This window comes from Rutidosis leptorrhynchoides, chromosome 4 (genome assembly GCF_046630445.1).
Source record: "Rutidosis leptorrhynchoides isolate AG116_Rl617_1_P2 chromosome 4, CSIRO_AGI_Rlap_v1, whole genome shotgun sequence".
In the NCBI taxonomy this organism is placed as follows: domain Eukaryota; kingdom Viridiplantae; phylum Streptophyta; class Magnoliopsida; order Asterales; family Asteraceae; genus Rutidosis; species Rutidosis leptorrhynchoides.
Genome location: NC_092336.1, coordinates 185,633,981 through 185,652,094, shown reverse-complemented (window position 1 = coordinate 185,652,094; position 18,114 = coordinate 185,633,981). Strand labels below are relative to the sequence as shown.

The 18,114-nt window shown below is 38.2% G+C and overlaps 1 protein-coding gene across 1 annotated transcript; it reads left to right on the top strand.

Annotated features, from left to right (window-relative positions):
• Positions 1 to 238: 238 nt before the first annotated feature.
• LOC139841282 (uncharacterized) lies at positions 239 to 1,798 on the top strand. Its single transcript, XM_071831508.1, has 4 exons — positions 239 to 591; positions 699 to 819; positions 884 to 1,073; positions 1,167 to 1,798. The coding sequence occupies exons 1-4, from the start codon at positions 239 to 241 to the stop codon at positions 1,796 to 1,798; spliced, it is 1,296 nt and encodes a 431-aa protein (XP_071687609.1).
• The last annotated feature ends 16,316 nt before the right edge of the window (positions 1,799 to 18,114 follow it).

Sequence of the window (18,114 nt, the reverse complement as noted above, 5' to 3'; positions counted from 1 at the left end):
TGATGGCCGATTATTTGGCCGAAACAGCCGCTGATATGCCGGTAATATGCGACCCTGACCAACTTCCCACGCCCTCTCTTGATTTATGGGAGCTCTATACCGATGGCGCAACAAGCTCTGAAGGCACTGGCGCAGGGTTAATCCTCACAGGTCCGCATCAGAAGAGCATACATACGCGTTACGGCTCAACTTTAAGGTAAAAAACAACGAGGCAGAGTGCGAAGCGTTATTAGCAGGGATGCGTATAGCCCGAGAGCTAGGGGTAAAGAAGCTGCAAGCCTATGTAGATTCACAGCTAGTCGCCAATCAGATAAATGGCACATTTGACGCCAATGAAAAATCTATGCAATCATACCTGGCTCTGGTCCACTCTCTAGCCGATACATTCATTGACTTCAGGATCAGTCAAATCCCTAGGAGGCAGAACAAGCAGGCGGATGTACTCAGTAAACTGGCGGTCCTCACCTTCAATCATCTGGAAAAGAAGATATTAGTAGAACAAGTCTTCAGGAAATCCACAGAGCCAGAGATAACGGTTGCGTCCGTTGTAGAAGAAGAAGCGACTTGGATGACAGATATCATAGAATTCCTGTGAACTGGGTCTTTGCCTGAAGGGGAGAAGGAAGCAATGAAGATCAGAGTGAAAGCGCTGAATTACGAATTGCGAGGGGAAATTCTATATTGAAAGTCTTATCTAGGTGCATCCCTACGCTGCGTAGGGCCCAAGGAAGCCACTATGATTATCGACTAGATTCACAAGGGATTTTGCGGGTTGCATTCTGGGTGGAGGACAGTCACCGAGAGGATCAAGCGATCAGGGTATTGTTGGCCCAGAATGTACGCTGACACAGCTAAAAGGATAAGAGTTTGCCAAGAGTGCCAGTTGCACGCGCCCGTTAGCAGGGCGCCACAACACCCTATGATACCTATCACGTCACCGTGGCCATTTTGCAAATGGGCTATTGACATAGTGGGACCTTTCCCAAAGGGCGCGGGAAACGCTGAATACCTAGTGGTTGCTATCGACTTCTTCACCAGATGGGTGGAAGCAAAACCACTGCGCAGCATCACCAGTAAATAGATCAAAGATTTTTTCTGGGAAAGCATCGTATGCAGATTCGGTATACCAAATGAAATTGTCAGTGATAGCGGTACACAATTTGAAGGCAACCCCTTTCGCAGCTGGTGTCAGGATTTAAATATCAAACAACGCTTCACCTCTGTCGCGTACCCTCAAGCTAATGGTCAATGTGAGGTTACGAATAGGGATATTATGCACACCATCAAAGCAAGGTTGGGAATGAAGCGCAACGGATGGGTGGATGAGTTACCCAAAGTCCTATGGGCACACAAAACAACGCACAAGAATAACACAGGAGAGACACCATTCAGCTTGGCATACGGTTCAGAGGCAGTAATCCCGGCGGAAATAACAGTTCCAACAGAAAGAGTCTTGTCGTACAGCGAGGGAAAAAACGACGAAAGGTTGCGCACTAATCTGAATTATGCGGAGGAGCGCAAGGAAATGGCAGCAATCCGAGTAGCTGCTAACAAACAGCGCATTGCAAAATATTACGACAAGCGTGTAAGGGCAAGAACTTACAAGGTGGGAGATCTTGTGTGGCGCGACAACCAAGCAAGCAGGGCCCAAAACACTGGGAAGTTAGGGCCAAACTGGGAAGGACCTTACAAGGTCATTGGGATCAGTAACACTGGAACTTACAAACTGGCAGAGCTTAAGGGAAATCCAATCAAGCGGACCTGGCATGCTACCGCGCTTAAAAAATGCTACATGTAATATAGAAAATAGGAGAATTGATCACTCACCTACTTTGTCTAGATTTACATGTAATTACTAAACAACGCGCCTTTGTAGGTCGACCATGTGCTGCATTATTGTAAACTCGTTTTTCGATTATATTAAAGCATTAAGTCATTTTCGGTTATGATTTCATGTACCTCTCGGAGCTGAATAGCTTTATGATTTGAACTGCATGCGCATAGTAAAATACTAGCGCGTTCCTGCCTACTTAAGGGATGACTTTTCCTAGCTCCCGTGCGGCAGAAGTCTCTTTGGCGATAAACTAGACTAATTACCAGAGAACGACGGTCATTGGGTTGACCTAGTTCCACCCGAGCAGACCTAGGGATCTGCAAGTCATGACTATAAACAATAACGCGTTGGTCGCGCTTGACCACAGTCCCAAACTAATGTTTGGAAGGCTCTTCAACGCGACTACGAGCACACGATCCGAATGTGTGTTGAGTGCACATCAACACACATAAAGGTTAGCGACCGCACGCCAAGAGTACAAAATAACGATGATTATCAATAACGAATCAAAAATACGAGCAGTGGGTGTATCATAAGTTTACATCAAGATAATACATTTTCTATTTATTTCGAGAAATACACATAGTACAACATGTTACACGCGTCGTAACGGATTATGACATTACAAAGAAAAACTACAATTTTGAATCTACTAACTCTCGCACTGTCACTTGCGAATTTTGTAACAACTCCTCGAGCCGGGGGATAGGGATGTGGTGAAAGGCTCTGTAGGCCTCCCTAACGGCTTTCCGCGCTCCAGGAATAAGGCAATCTCGGATATCTTTAGGAAGAATGGCGGGCACCTGAATATGCTCCTTAACGATATCCCAAAAGTGAAGGCGCTCGACATCCTGTATGGCTTTCAAATCACTCTCGTAGCGATCATTTATGGTGGCTCTATTTAAAACATGATCCACTATACGAGGAAGACCCGCCTTTAATACCTCAAACTCATGAACAGCCGACCTCACTCGCTGCTCCGATTCGGCGCACTGTGCCCTAAGCGCACGGATAGTTTCCTCATGGTTACTATTTTGATGGTTAGCACGATCTAGCTGTGCCTGAATCTTTTTATTGGCCTGCTGCGCGTTGTCAAGCTTGCCGCAAAGGCGCATTATGGTGTCCCTCATTATGGAGAATTCATCGTCGAAAGACTCATTGCTCGGCCCGGGGATTTGGACGTTCTTACCCTTAGAAGACCCCGTCGAGTTCGGGAGCTGCTTTCCAATAGATGAGTCGCCATCAATCTGAATGGGGGATGGATGAGGTCTATTCGCGCTCCCTTTCGCGTTACTACCGCGCCCGTCATCTGTGTAGGAATAATAATAATAACTAATGCCGACGCGCAAGAAAAGTAAGTAACAAAGGAAATGCGGAACATATCAGTGCGAGCGCGCTTTGATGAGGAAGAAGCAGTGCATCTTTTACGCTTCTTCGAAGTAGGCGCGTCACGGTGCGGCGGAACAAGTTTCCCACGTGGACATCGCTTGGGCAAATCAGCATATTGCGCCGTAACCTTCTTCTTCTTCTTCTTATGGGAAGAGCCAGAAGCAGAAGCTGCGGTAACGAGGCGTTTAGCCGAAAAACCTTTCCCCAAAGGCATACGATCCACCGCCACAGAAGTGGAAGAAGAGAATTCTAGGTACTCGGAGAAGGGAATTGCTGCCAACAAAGGATAAAAACGTTAAGGAAGGAGTAAAAGAGAATACAATAAAAAGATCTACGTACCTTGCAAGTGGCGACTGAAGTGAGGATAGTAGTTGGGATCTGGCCAATACTTGGATATCCCCCCAGCGTACAACACGTTGTTACTATACGCACGTAAGGGAAGTGCGCGACCTACGCATTTGTCCAACGTTGACCTTTCACTTGAACTTATAAGTGGCGATGTATTTAAGATCGCGTCAAAACCATATTGCCAAGAGCCCACATTTGAGAACTCTAGAGGAATGAAGGTGTCATCCACAAAGAAGTAGCGTTCTTTCCAGTCCAGCAGACTCTCCTCCAGTGGTTCACCAGTAAAGCGGACATTATCGCGGAAAGAGAACAAACCCGTATCAAGCCGTTCAAAAGAAAATATATTCTTGAACAAATTCACTGTAGGAATAAAATTGTGCGCCCTGTACCACTTCTGGAAAACAACAAGGTGGCATGCACTGTCAGGATCCAGCTGACTCACGCCAATGTTAAAATGAGAAAGCACGCGCAAAATGAAATTCGTGGGCGGAATGCGCCTATTTCCCCGCTCAAAAACTACACTATATACGGCCACTTTTCTGCTAGGGGCGCGGTTGGCCCGGTCAAAACGACCAGGAACGACGGGCGACAGGGATCTCATGGCGGGATAACACTTGGAGATATGCGAAACATATTCGGCAGAGATAGATGAAGGAATAGAGCCAACGTTGGAAAAATCAGCCAATAAGCCATGTCATAAAGAAAAAATCAAGAAAATTGAAAAGTGAAGGAGGAAATTTCTGATTATAGAAGGGGAAGAAACGGCCATAACGGATCTTGACCGTACACGTGTCAGAGCACAGGCGAAGGAAAGAGAATTTAATGCAACAGGACAGGTGATGTGACGGCTGTCACGTCACACCTGTTATGGAATTAATAGCAGTTGAGTTCGACACCATGCGCAATACTTACGCATAATATTGAACTGGGGGACTTAATGATACGCATACCCGATTGGCTCGTGTTGCGCATCACACTTTCACCTTGTGCATATCCTCCGCGCTATAGCACTTCTGGCGCAAGTTAATGCGCGCTAGGGTGCGCCAGGTTGGTAATGGCGCGCTGCATAAAGATGACGTGTCCTGTACTTACCACGATCTCTGTACTAGGACCGACAGCTAGCGAAAAAAGTAATAGTAATGTTCCCTGGTCCCCTCCATGGAACAACCAGGTAGTGCAGACAAGAAAGTAACGTGGAACATGTGGCTCCAATAAACAAACAACACTGTAGCTATAAATAACCGACTCGAATCACAAGGCAAATGATTGGGTTTTTTAGGAAGTTACACATATACTATTTTTAGTATCTACGTATGAACCAATCATGCTATCTACATAGCGCCTTCCTTACCCACGCTACCGGACTTATAGCATTTCACTAGAAACTATCGATATACAGGTAACGTTCAGTGAACATAAATCCTATTCTTAGCGCGAGCCATCGCTGACCGGACTACCCGCCGATGGTGGGTCTATGTTTAACCACCCCTGTTGAGATCCTCATCTCGCAAGGGGTTATTCACGGTACTCCGGACCGGAGAGTTAAACTCAATTGACCCTTAAATCCCCCTTTATTGATGTCAAGCATGGACCGAACCCGACCCGGTTATTCCATGCTTTGATCACTATTCTAATAGGTGAAGCCTGGGTTTGACCAATAACTTCATCAGTCCCTAGCAGAGATGAAGAAGCATTGATTTTAGCATCTAACCTAGTAGACGGATTTGGATGGGAGTCTACAGATGCTAGTTCATCTATGGTGTCAAGTATGATGGTATTCTCTGTATGACCTGGTGAAGTCATAAGGTTATGTGAGGAAATATTTAATTCTTCGGTAGCAGTGGGTGAGGATAGGTTAGAGTTTGGTGGTTATACCTCACTCATATCCTCAGTCTGAAAATTAGTATCTATACCTGAAGGTGTTGTAGAAGAAACACCTTGATCACCTACAATAGAGGGAGCTGTCGAATCTGCATCATTGGTTGAGTGTTCAACTTCTGGTACAAATGAATGAGCCCCTTGACTAGGACTGGGAGTATGTGAACAAATCAGAGTCTGATAAATCAGAATCTGAACTTTCATCCTCCCCAGATTTTGGTTGCCAATCCTCTGAGGAAGATGACCCAACATTCATTATCTGTTGGTTGATTATTGACTCCAACCCACACCAACATAGTTGGTGTTAAATCAACCTCAAGAGGGTTGATGGGTAAGTGAAACATTTTACTGCTGCACTCTAGTGCTACCATAAAGTCAAATTCATGATTTAGCCCTGCATATAAAGGTGGAGATAGGGCATCCTCAAACATCAGACTCATGAATCTAATGAATGGGACATTATGATCCCTAGTGCTCCTGTTAACCAGCATCAAAAGTTCATTGAAAAATAGATTTGCAAAGTCTATGTCTCTCCTTGTCACAAAAACATTAAAGATTTGGATTTCCATCTCATTCATCTCACTCAAACTGCCACTTTTATAACTTAAGCTTCTTAAAATATTTGCAATTAAAAAACTCTATCTTGAAGAAAACATATTCATTCTAATGGTGCATGTAGTCATTAGTTGACCCACCATTGGAAAACTCTGCTTTGCCTCAGATTTAGAGGCACAAGCAACAAAATTGTTTACCTCGGATTTAGAGGCAAAAGCAACAAAATTGTCTCTAGCAGGCAGATTCAAAACACGTCTTAAAGATGTTTCAATAATAGTTAAAGTGTTTGCACCATCACCATAAATGCCAGTAATGGTTCTTGCTTCAGAGTTACCTATACATGTATACCAAAATTCTGCAAGTATAGCTGGATACATATAATCAGGTGTTTTGAAAAATCCTTCTCTAAGAGGATGATTTTGCAAAAACATAATAAGCTGTTCATATCCCTGGTTTTGAAAATAAGAAGGTATATCAATACAAGCCACCCGATTATTTGCAGGCACTTGCACATCCTTACCTCATTTAATAGGGCAAGCCCTATTCATATTAGCAGTAGGGATAAGAACGTAGGGAATATATTTCATCATTTTAAAAAAAAATAAAGATTGACAAGAAGGTGAACAATAATCGAATACCAGATGATCAACAGAGTTTGATTAGAAGATGATGTAGGAGCGTCTGTAGAATTGTGATAGCAAAAGTATCTCCCAATGGTTTAGACTATCTCTTTATACCATTCACAAAAAACCTAAATTACCTTAATTAACAGATTTGACACTAAAGTTACCGTTTGACCTTAAGAAAAAATTACCGTTTGACATTAACTAAAAACTAGCCGTTGTAACAGATTTTACAAAATCTAATCATTACAAAATCAGAAGGACGTTTTAATTTACACAAAAAATTTATGAAATTTCAAGAAACAAAAATTGAAAGGAATTTTATAACCTAGTTTATAAAACCAGAATCTGGATGACGTCACCCAGACTAAAAAAAATACTCAGTTTTCAGATTCTCCAGATAACATCTCTGGAGAAGGATTCAACATACCCAACCTTTCCAAAATATAAAAATGTCTTTCTTCACTTAAAGGTTTTGTAAAGATATCAGCCAACTGATCATTAGTTCCCACAAACTTTAGCACAAATTTTCCTTTTTCAACATAATCCCTGATGAAGTGATGTCTAATCTCAATGTGTTTAGTTCTTGAATGAAATACAGGATTTTCAGTTATTGCAATTGCACTTTCATTATCACACATAATAGGGGTCTTTAATAGAATCACATCATGTTGCATCCATAACAGTTGAGTACAACATCCACCAGCAGCAACATACTCAGCCTCTGCAGTTGAAGTAGCAACAGAATTTTGCTTTTTTACTTGACCAACTAACCAATTTTCCACCCAATAATTGACAACCACCAGAAGTGCTTTTTCTATCCAATTTACACCCTGCATAGTCAGCATCTGTATACCCAGTGAGTTCAAAACCATGACCTTTAGGGTACCACAGACCTAGGTGTGCCTTTTAAGTACCTGAAAATTCTTTTAACAGACTTATAATGAGAATCTTTTGGGTATGCCTGATATCTTGCAAATAAACATGTAGCAAACATGATATCAGTCTGCTAGCAGTTAGGTATAATAATGAACCAATCATTCCCCCGTAAGTCTTTTCACATACAGATTTTCAGATTCATCTTTACTCAATTTCTCAGACACACTCATAGGAGTTTTCAAGGTGGAACAATTTCTAAAACCATACTTTTCAATTAAGTTTAAAACATAAATGCCCTGGTTTATAAAAATTCCTTTAGGACTTTGTTTGACTTGCAAACCTAAAAAGTGATTTAGCTTACACAAGTTACTCATTTTGTATTGTTTAGTCATTGTATCCAAAAACCATTTACCTGAATGTGGATTTGTGGATCCAAAAATGATATCATCCACATAAATTTGGACAAGCAAGACATCACCTTTATCCTTTTTAATGAATAAGGTTTTGTCTATTGATCCTTTAAAAAATTTCTTTGACAAAAGAAAAGATGTCAGAGTATCATACCAAGCCCTTGGTGCTAATTTTAAGCCATACAGAGCTTTATCAAGCCTGTAAACATAATCAGGAAAATTCTTACTTACAAAACCGGGAGGTTGTTTAACATACACCTCCTACTGAAGTTTCTCATTCAAAAATGCACTCTTATACATCCATTTGTGACACTTCAAAGTCCATGTGTGATGCATAAGATAAGAAGAGTCTGATTGCCTCTATTCTTGCCACTGGAGCAAAAGTCTCATCATAATCAATACCTTCTTCTTGCCTGTAACCTTGAGCAGCAAGCCTAGCTTTGTTTCTTACAACAATACCATCTTTATCAACCTTATTCCTGTACACCCATCTAGTTCTAATAGCAGTCTTCCCAGCAGGCTTGGGTACCAAAGTCCAAACTTCATTTCTTTCAAACTCCATTAATTCTTCTGTCATAGTTTCAACCCAGTCATCATCTTTCAAAGCTTCATCAATCTTTTTAGGCTCAATGAGAGACAGAAAACTTGTATACAAACAGTAATTGACAATTGCATCATCAGACATAGGAGTTTGTGAAGTAGAAGCTCATTTTGGTAAACCTTTGGTGTTGACAATATAATCTTCAAGATATCTTGGAGGATTAATAGATCTTGTAGATCTTCTAGCACTTTCAGAACCATTAATCACAGGAACAACACCAACTTCTTCTTTATCAGAATTTTCTTCAATAGAAACATCAGTGGCTTCCACTTTAACAGTGGAAGTTTCATTTGAAGTATTCAAAGAATCATTAACCTTTACACAACCATCTTCATCTTCAGAGTCATGTTCTGAAATGTAAGTATGTAAGCCAGACTCATCAATCTTGGGATATAGTTCAAAAAGAATGTTGGAATTTGTATTAGCAGAGACATCTGTAACAACAGAATTTTCATCAAAAGTGATATGAATAGATTCCTCAATTTTCTTTCTTCTAGAGTTGAAAGCTCTATAAGCTTTAGACATAGATGAATATCCCATGAAAATGTCTTCATCAGAATTAGGTTCCATTTTGTCCAACAAATCTCTTTGATTGAGAATATAACATTTACCGCCAAAAATTTGAAAATAATGAACACTAGGAACTTTCTTATGATAAAGCTCAAAAGAAGTCTTACCATGCTTCTTAACAATAATAGATCTATTTTGAGTATAACAAGCAGTATTGGCTGCTTCTGCCCAAAATCTGATAGCAACATTTGCATGAAACAACATAGTCCTTGCAGCTTCAATGAGAGTCCTATTTCTTCTTTCAGCAACACCATTTTGCTGTGGTGTCCTAACAGCAAATAAATTTTGACCAATACCAACACTTTCACAAAAATCAACAAGAGTAGCATTCTTGAACTCTGTTCCATGATCACTTCTTAATTGTTTAAGCAGCTTGCCCTTTTGTACATGCTCCTTTTTAATCAAGTTAATAATCTCTTCAGGTGCATGACTTTTAGCATACAAGAAAATTACCCATGTAAACCTGGAGTATTCATTAACAATCACCAGGGTATACTTCTTTCACTCAGACTTCCAATGTTCATAGGCCCAAAGAGATCCATGTGAAGCATGTGAAGAGGCTCATTAATGAAAGTTAGAGTCTTGGAGTGAAAATGAGATTTAGTTTGTTTACCCTTAACACAAGTAGAGGAAACTTTATCTTTCTTGTAAGAGATCTGAGGTAGCCCTCTAACTAACTTCTTATTAGAAAACTCATTTATGTTCTTGAAATTTAAATGAGAAAGTCTTCTATGCCACAACCAATTTAACTCAGGAACAGTCTGTGAATAAAGACAAGTATTAATACCAGAATCTGCAGTATCAAGATCAACAACATATACATTCTGCTATCTCCAAGCAACCAAGATAGGTTTCCCTTTAGGATCATAGATGATTCCATCTTTTCTTATGATTCTTATCTCACAGTCTTCATCAACAACTTGACTTACACTTAACAGATTATGCATTAACCCTTCTACTAATGCAACTTTCTTCAAAGAAACACCACCAGCTTTAACAGAACCATACCCAACTTTTTTGCCAACAGAGTTGTCCCCATATCTTACAGAGGGACCTTTTTCTTCCACAAACCCTTCAAGGTGCTCCTTGCATCCTGTCATGTGTCTTGAGCATCCACTATCTAAAAACTATTTTCTTTCATTATGCACAAGACACAAAACAATACATATCAGTAACCTTTGGGAACCCACTTTGCAGTGGGTTCACATGAAGAGTTTTTTACTCTCCAAACAAATGGCTTATTTGCTATCCAAACAATTTTTTCTTTAAATTGATTCTGATTTTTTGAGCATTGTTTGTCTGATTTTAGCCATATGTTGACCTTTTCTGAACTTTTAGGTTTAATTGACTCAATTTTGGTTTTAGATTTATCTTTTAGCCTCTTACAAGGTTTGAAAATTCTCTTTTTCAGTTTAGTGATGGCTTTAACATCAAAACACTTCTGGTTTTCACTTTTAGACTCATCATATGTCATTTCAGAGATCACAGTGTCACTTTGTTTGACTGAGTCTATATCTGAGTCTGATGATCCAGACTCTGAATTTGACTCTACATTTCCAGATCCTGATATAGGCTTAGTGCTATAGATAGATCCTGATTCTGGCCTAACAAAAGCATTTATTAAAAATTGCTTATCACCATCAACCTTAAGAAAAGTATTATGTAAAATCACAGTCTTAAATCTATTTGGATCCTTTTCTTTGTCCATTCCAGTATCATTCTTAAGATCAAAACCTACACCAAGCACAACCTTAATATCTGCAGGTATTTGCCTAACTATAGCAACCGAGTTTTTCTTAGATGATACACACCAAGATTTACAAATTTTTTTCATAAGAATCAAAAGAAACCTACACCAAGCTCTTTCTCTAATTTGTCTTTTCTCATCATCAAATCTTATAATCTCCTTATTAAAACTAGATTTGTATGCTGCTAGTTCAATTCTACGTTGCACTGTTTCTCTTATGTGTAAATCTTTCTCTCTAACTATGGCTCTAAGATCATTTAGTTCAGATTTTAATCTTTTGTTCTCGTCTAAATAGGATTTAAAGTCATTCAACAAATACTGAATCATGCTTATCTTTTCATTATCAACATAGTGAATAAAATTTTGTACCTTATAGGCAGTAGATTTATCACTATTTGATTGACTATTAAGTTTCTCAGCAATTTTCAAATCAGCTTCAAATTGACTAGATGACTTCTCATGTTTAATGACTGCCATCAAACACTTATTTTCCTCTTCATCAGATGATGATTCTTCATCATCCCAAGTTTATGTGTAGAGAACCTTCTCAGCCTTCTTTACCCCAGGCTTCACTCCTTCCTTCTTCAAGTTCTTGTACTTCTGCTTGTACTTCTTTGGTTTTTCCAAATACTTACCAGAGTCTGAATTACAATCAACCTTAGACCAACACTCAGCAGCAATGTGACCAATCTTTCCACACTTAAAACAAGTAGCGTTCTTGGGATCAAAGGAACTTTTTCCTTTCCTAGGTCCAAACTTTTTATTTTCAATTCTTTGAGTAAGAAGAGCCATTTGTTCTTCAAGCATTTGAACCTCTTCATCTTCTAAAGAGTCATCACTTTCCTCATCTATCTCAGCCTTGGTAGAATAACTTGAGAATAGTTATTTGTTTCTTTTAGTTGTTGCAACTAGAGCATCATCTGAGTCTTTGGCTATCTTCTTGGCATTAATCTTCTTTTTCAATTTGGTTTCCTCAAAATTTGTGAGAATTCCAAATAAACCACTCAGATCATAATTATCCAACTTCTCACTTACTACCATTGAGGTAATGATAGATTCAAAAGTTTCTAGAAGTGCATCAACAAATTTTTGACACAATTCAGCTTGTGTCTTTATCACTCCAGCACCTTCTAGGTCATTGATTAAAACCTGAAATCTTGAATGAAGATCAAACAATGATTCCTTTGGTTCAGCAGTAAAATTTTCATACAACCTTACAAAATTATTCTTCTTTTGAGTTTTAACCACAGTAACCCCTTCAAAATCATCTAGCAAAATATCCCACATGGCTTTTGCAGTTTTAGCATGTCCTACCTTTCTCAAGATTGGAACATAAATAGTATTGCCAATTATACTTCTGATTTTGCTATTTAATCTGTAAAGAATAGCATCTTGGTTTGTCCATTGAGTTCTTGGAGTTTGAATAAACTCAGCAGGTTTGACCACGGTACCATCTGCATTGCTCACAGCTTCAGTCCATTTGCCTGGAATAATGGGTCCTTCAGTTAGAACTCTTCCCATTTCATCATGGATGGAACCTAGATACCAAAGTAACTTTAGTTTCCAGGTTGTAAAATCAGTACCATCATAGGTGAGAACACATTTTCCTGCCATAACTGGAGCAGTAATTGTAGCAGACATGATGATTGTGTGTTCTTGTTCTAGGTTTTAATAGATCGTTTAAAGAAAATCAAAAGAATTTATATCTTTAACCGCTCTGATACCAGTTATTGGTCCACAATCAACAACCTAGAACGTTTATATAAGATCAGTTGAAAAGAATAACAAATAAGTTATATAGTACAGAATCAATTGAACTTTATTAATTAAATTGACACAGAGAGAATGAAACAATAGAGAAGATAATTGTTATTGAATTGACGAATTGGAATGAATTACAAGTTCCCTATTTATAGATTTGAGAAACACGCTTCTCAAATCTAATCAAATCTATTCCAAAACGAACGTAGCTAAATAAAAGGAAACTAAATAATTCATATCTCTTCAATGATCTTCTCCTAGAAATCAGAGATATTTGTTTAGATGGAATCTCTTCATTATTATTTCACTCGTATTTGATTTGATCTTTATCTCTATTCAGCACCAATAAAATCTGTATTTCTTGTTGAGCAGAGTCTGTGTTCTTCAATCTTCTAGACTCTAAATATTACAGACTCTAAATATACAGACTCAAATAACACAGACTCAAAATACTTTTCAGCTAAGACTTCTTTGACTCGTCAGATTTATAAAATTCCTAACACCGCTTGATTAAGAAGAAAATGGTGGTACATTAATGAGGTAATTCAGGGTTCTTAAAATACTATAGTGTCAGAAATTTTTCTATAATTTTTGGCCATACATACAAATGGTTCTGAATTGAACGTGTATAAATGCTAAGAACTGTCGTGTGATGCAGGAAGAGTTATATGCTGCAGAAGCAGATAGAATAATAAACTGGACCCATAAATCTTTTTCGTTCACATACACGATTGAATTGTACACTGGAAAACAATTAGGTGTCTGTGATTTCGCTTTTGGATGTTTGTGCATTCACAATTCTAGAAAGTACAACTGGACATGTATCACCGGGGACTTAAAGAGACTTAAGGAGTTGGAGAATAATGTAGATCACGATATTATAAGATATTGCTCAATTTATTGTATTATAATTCTAACTAGATTCGGATCGGTCCGCGCGATGATGCGGAGCCTTCCGGGCTGAATATTCATATTTAACGTAGCGTTATGTATTTATAGAACTAAAACACATTGCGGCGATTGTGTTTGAATACATGTGGTTCGTACTTAGTATACCTAATGGCATGCCCGTTTTTAACGCCAGGAAAATCGCGTAATTTGGGTTGTTTATTATGCATGTATGTAATATAAAAGATAGCCCGAAGTATTTAGAGGGTTTTAAAAACACATGTTTCGCGTATAGTTAGTTGCATTGTGTTCGTAAAATTATTTCGAGCTGAACGGTGGTTTCGGAAAAATTATATGTGTGACGAGCGAGCAGATATGAGTCGTTAAAAATTTGGGTGAAGTTTGTTTAAGTTTTTTAGTAAAATAATAATTTTACAATTTTTGCCCTGAGAAGTTGACATATTTAACATTCTTTGAGGGGCAGTTTTGTAAGTTTGATGTTGTTGTTGTTTGAAAAGCTACGGGAGGCTAAAACAACCTAAACCTGCATCTCTTTTAGAGCACTAGTAACGGTTAGCCCTTGGCTCCGCCCTTGGCTCCGTCTTTCTACCACCCCAATATTAGCAATTAGCCATTGCTTAGCCCTTGATCACCCGTGCTCATTTTGTCGTTGGATAGCAAATTGGATCAAGGAAGACTTGTATTAATTTGTTGTACATTTTGCCTTATTACTGGTACCCGTAAATAATTAATTAATTTATGGGTGTGAGGAAGTGCGTGATGGATACGTCATGGTTGTTAGTATTTAGTGGTTGGTTAGTGATGAGAAGAAAGTATTGATGTGGCGCTGATGTGACACTCCATGATGCCATGACATTGTGTCATGGTTAAGAGTGGTCTTAGTAGTATAGGATTAATAGACGACCAGATTCACTCAGGATCAAAGGACAACAAAAAGAATTCATTTTCACCCCTCTAACACTTACCCAACATTCAATTCTTCCTCCAAAATAGGGGTACAAATTGTTAAATTACTACTACCTCCGTCTCATTTCAATAGGGCAGTATTCCATTTTGGGCTGTCCCATTCTGATAGTCCACTTCCATAAATAGAAAGAAAAGAAGATATTTCATTGGTGGATTCGAGAGAGACGATATTTCATTGGTGGAGAAATGAAGTTAGTGGGATTTCCTAAAACTGCATGTTTTTTGTCTATGGACAATTGGAATGAGACGGAGGGAGTATTTTATTAAAAAAACTTAAACAATCTCCACCCAAATTTTTAACCAGCCGTACTTTGTAGCTCGCCGCGAGTTAAATTTCTCCAACGTCATCGTTCAACTCGAAATAATTTTACGAACACAACGCAACTAATTATACGCGAAACAGAAGCTTTAAAAAATGCTAAATACTTTGGGCCAAATTTTTAACGAGCGTACCTTCCCACTTGTCGCGAGTTAAATTTCTTCGACGTCGGCGTTTAAGTCGAAATAATTTTACGAACACAATGTAACTAACTATACGCAAAACAGTCGCTTTTTTAAAAGACACTAAATATTTCGGGCTATTATTCATACATATATATACACGTAAAATACACAACTCAAACTAACTATATCATATTGATGGTCTCATCCCCTTTTTACACGATTTTACCCGCGTTAAAAATGCGCAGCCCATTAGATATACTATGTACTAACCACGTGTATCCAAACACACTCGCATCAACGCATTTGTGATTCTGTAAATACATAACACTACGTTAAACATAAGTATGCAACTCCGAAAAGCCCCGCAGCAACACGTAGGCCGAATTTATTTTCTAGTCTATCACTAATTTGGTGAAGAAATAGATGAGAACTTGCTTCAAGCAACTATGGTTTGTGAATGTATTCAACATGATATGTTGTGTGGATATTGTAAAGAACTTTAGATGAAGGGAATGAAATGATATAAATTCAAACTTGTAAAATTTGGAGTTGTTATTAATTTCTAAATATATCAACTTTTTTTTTCTTTTTCTTTCGGCGAAATATTAAACAAAAGAGGGTCTATTCGTCAAAAAATGAAAAAAAAAAAAACCGATACAAGAAGTCAAGAATACAAGTACATTTGTCCGTAGTTGTAGAAATCAAGAATACAAGTACATTTGTCCGTAGTTGTAAGTTACAAAAGACTACTAACATAAACAAATTATGAATGACTTTAAAAATTTATCCGAATCAAACTGGGCCTCAATTGAGGCTGCTTGATGGGCTGACAACCTTAAAAAATCCAGCAAGGCCCAATTCAGGGTTGCTGTGGATACATTTGTAGCAGCAGAAAACAAATTCAGCAAGGCCCAATATATCAACTATGTAGTTTGTTTCAAAAAACATGTGCATCGGCAGGGACATGTTAGCCATGTGTTGACTTTTGTCAACCCATCCAGCGGTCCCCGGTAGCCCACTGGAGCCTGGCGAAACACCATCACCAATTACCCCACTGCATGCCAGGCCCGAGATTCGAACCTGCATTGTCATTGTTTCAATCTTCGCATGCGTGGGACCAATGGATCATTTGAGCTCGGTAAGAATGGTTTTTGATCCAATTAATTGGAAAATCCTCACCTAATGAGAATCGAACCCTCAACTCCCCTAAGGGAGAGTGAGTCATTCACCAACTAGGCTATTGGCCCTTCTTATCAACTATGTAGTTCATCGTGTATCTAATTATTGAATTTTTATTAAATTAAATTCTATGATTCTATGATATACTGCGACACTTACTGTCAGAAACCCGGATACCTTTAATGTAACATCCCGCGTTTTTTCGTTAAATTTATTTTTTTAACACTATCTTTTTTCTTTAAATAATATCTTTCGTTATTTAAATTCGTAGTTTTCATTGACTAACGTTCATAATATTCCCGTTATTTAATTATAACATCACTCGTTTACTCGAGCGTTTTTAAAATATTCGTTTGGTTAATTTCTGCACCCGCTTTAAAACTAGAGGGACCATTGTTGCCAAAAGGGCAAAGAGGTGACTAGGTCAACTAGTCAACACTCTTCCTCATCCATTCATTATTTTCTTTTTCTTTTTCCATTTTCTAACTACTTTCACTAAACTCTCTCAATCTTCAAACAAGAGATTCATCATCCAAATCCGAATCAAGAACCAAACATCAAAACAAATTACATATTCGTGATCCTCTCTTCATCCTCTACATTTTGGTACCAATTTCATCTCGTTTGGATAACATTTCTAAAACTCTAGATTTCTCTAAATTCGTGTTTTTGACTTGAAATGGTGTTAGTTAGTGTCTATGGCTCGTGTATAACATGAATATATGATTTGTTTGCTCGATTTGTTGTTTTGAGTAACTAGTTTGAACATTTAAAATGGGTTTGCTTAATCTTGCATTTTGGATGAGTTAATGTTGTTAAATTGTTAAAGTTCATGTTTTAATTGTGTTACTAGTATCACTAGTTTCGTTTTGATGCGTAAGTTGATTAAGAAAACTTAAAAAACATGATTAATGATTTTGTGATTCTTGGTTAGGGTTTGATAGCTCTTAAGATGAACTTTTGATGCTTTGAATGTCATGAAATGTTATTTGTGAGTGTTTAGTTGTAATGTATGTTTCATTACCTTCAAAACGGCATATCATACATGTAAATTGGTTGCCCGAATCATGAAATGCATTTTACAAACTTGAAACTTTGATTATGAACGTTCATTGAACATTTGATGATAATTTGATTATTTTAAATGCATGTTTTGATTGATAATATGTTCTTAGTTGTGTTCCTTGTCAAAAGAGCTTTCCAATGATATAAGATACACATTCTAAGTGTTTACGGTTTGTGTTTTGTGTTAGTTTGAATTTTGATTTGGGACTTAGACAATTGAGACTGGCCAGGTACCAGCACCCGTTATTCGCCGCGGCGCGCCTAGCCTTTGTCGCGGCGCGACAATAGGCGTAGTTTGATTCTGACCTTCTTGTCCAAAATACGAAAAATGTGTGGCATGCTATGGACCTCCGATTCACATGAAACTTGTTATAACATGCTTATATATGAATAATTAGCACAGAAAAAAAGTTCGGGACCCGACCCGAACGTGTTGACTTTTTCGTTGACTTTGACTTGACCGAGTTTAACTTTTAGTCAAACTTAACCAAACGTTTATGCAATCATTCTAACCTTCTTTTATACTTGATATTTGCATGAAACTTGACAACGTGATTCACATGCTATACTATTCGAGTCGTAACGAGCCATAGGACTAATTGAACACATTTCGCCCGACCTTGTGTCGTAACCGGTTAATTGATACAACTTACTTGTTTAGGTCAAGGCTAAGCAACTTTCATGCACACGTTTACTTTGTGAAGTACTTTTATACTCGTGCACTCGAGGTGAGATCATAGTCCCATCTTTCAACAACTTTTATGCTTTAAACTATGGGATGAGAAACATATACGTATCATACTTTTACACTTGAACACAAGTACGAAAACGAACATTCCATGTACGGGTTTGAACAAAAAGCCTCAATTCAATTATCATTAGTTAAACTTGCAGGGTGTAAACGTGAACTTATATTATGTGATCACATGGGCTTGACGAGCCTCATTCGGATGGTT

Excerpts from the sequence above, each read along its gene's own strand:
- LOC139841282 (XM_071831508.1), top strand. The coding sequence starts at position 239 with ATGCGTATAGCCCGAGAGCTAGGGGTAAAGAAGCTGCAAGCCTATGTA. Across the intron at positions 820-883 it reads GAGAGGATCAAGCGATCAGG|TTGCACGCGCCCGTTAGCAG; the intron begins GTATTGTTGGCC and ends CAAGAGTGCCAG. Across the intron at positions 1,074-1,166 it reads ACCACTGCGCAGCATCACCA|GCAACCCCTTTCGCAGCTGG; the intron begins GTAAATAGATCA and ends CACAATTTGAAG.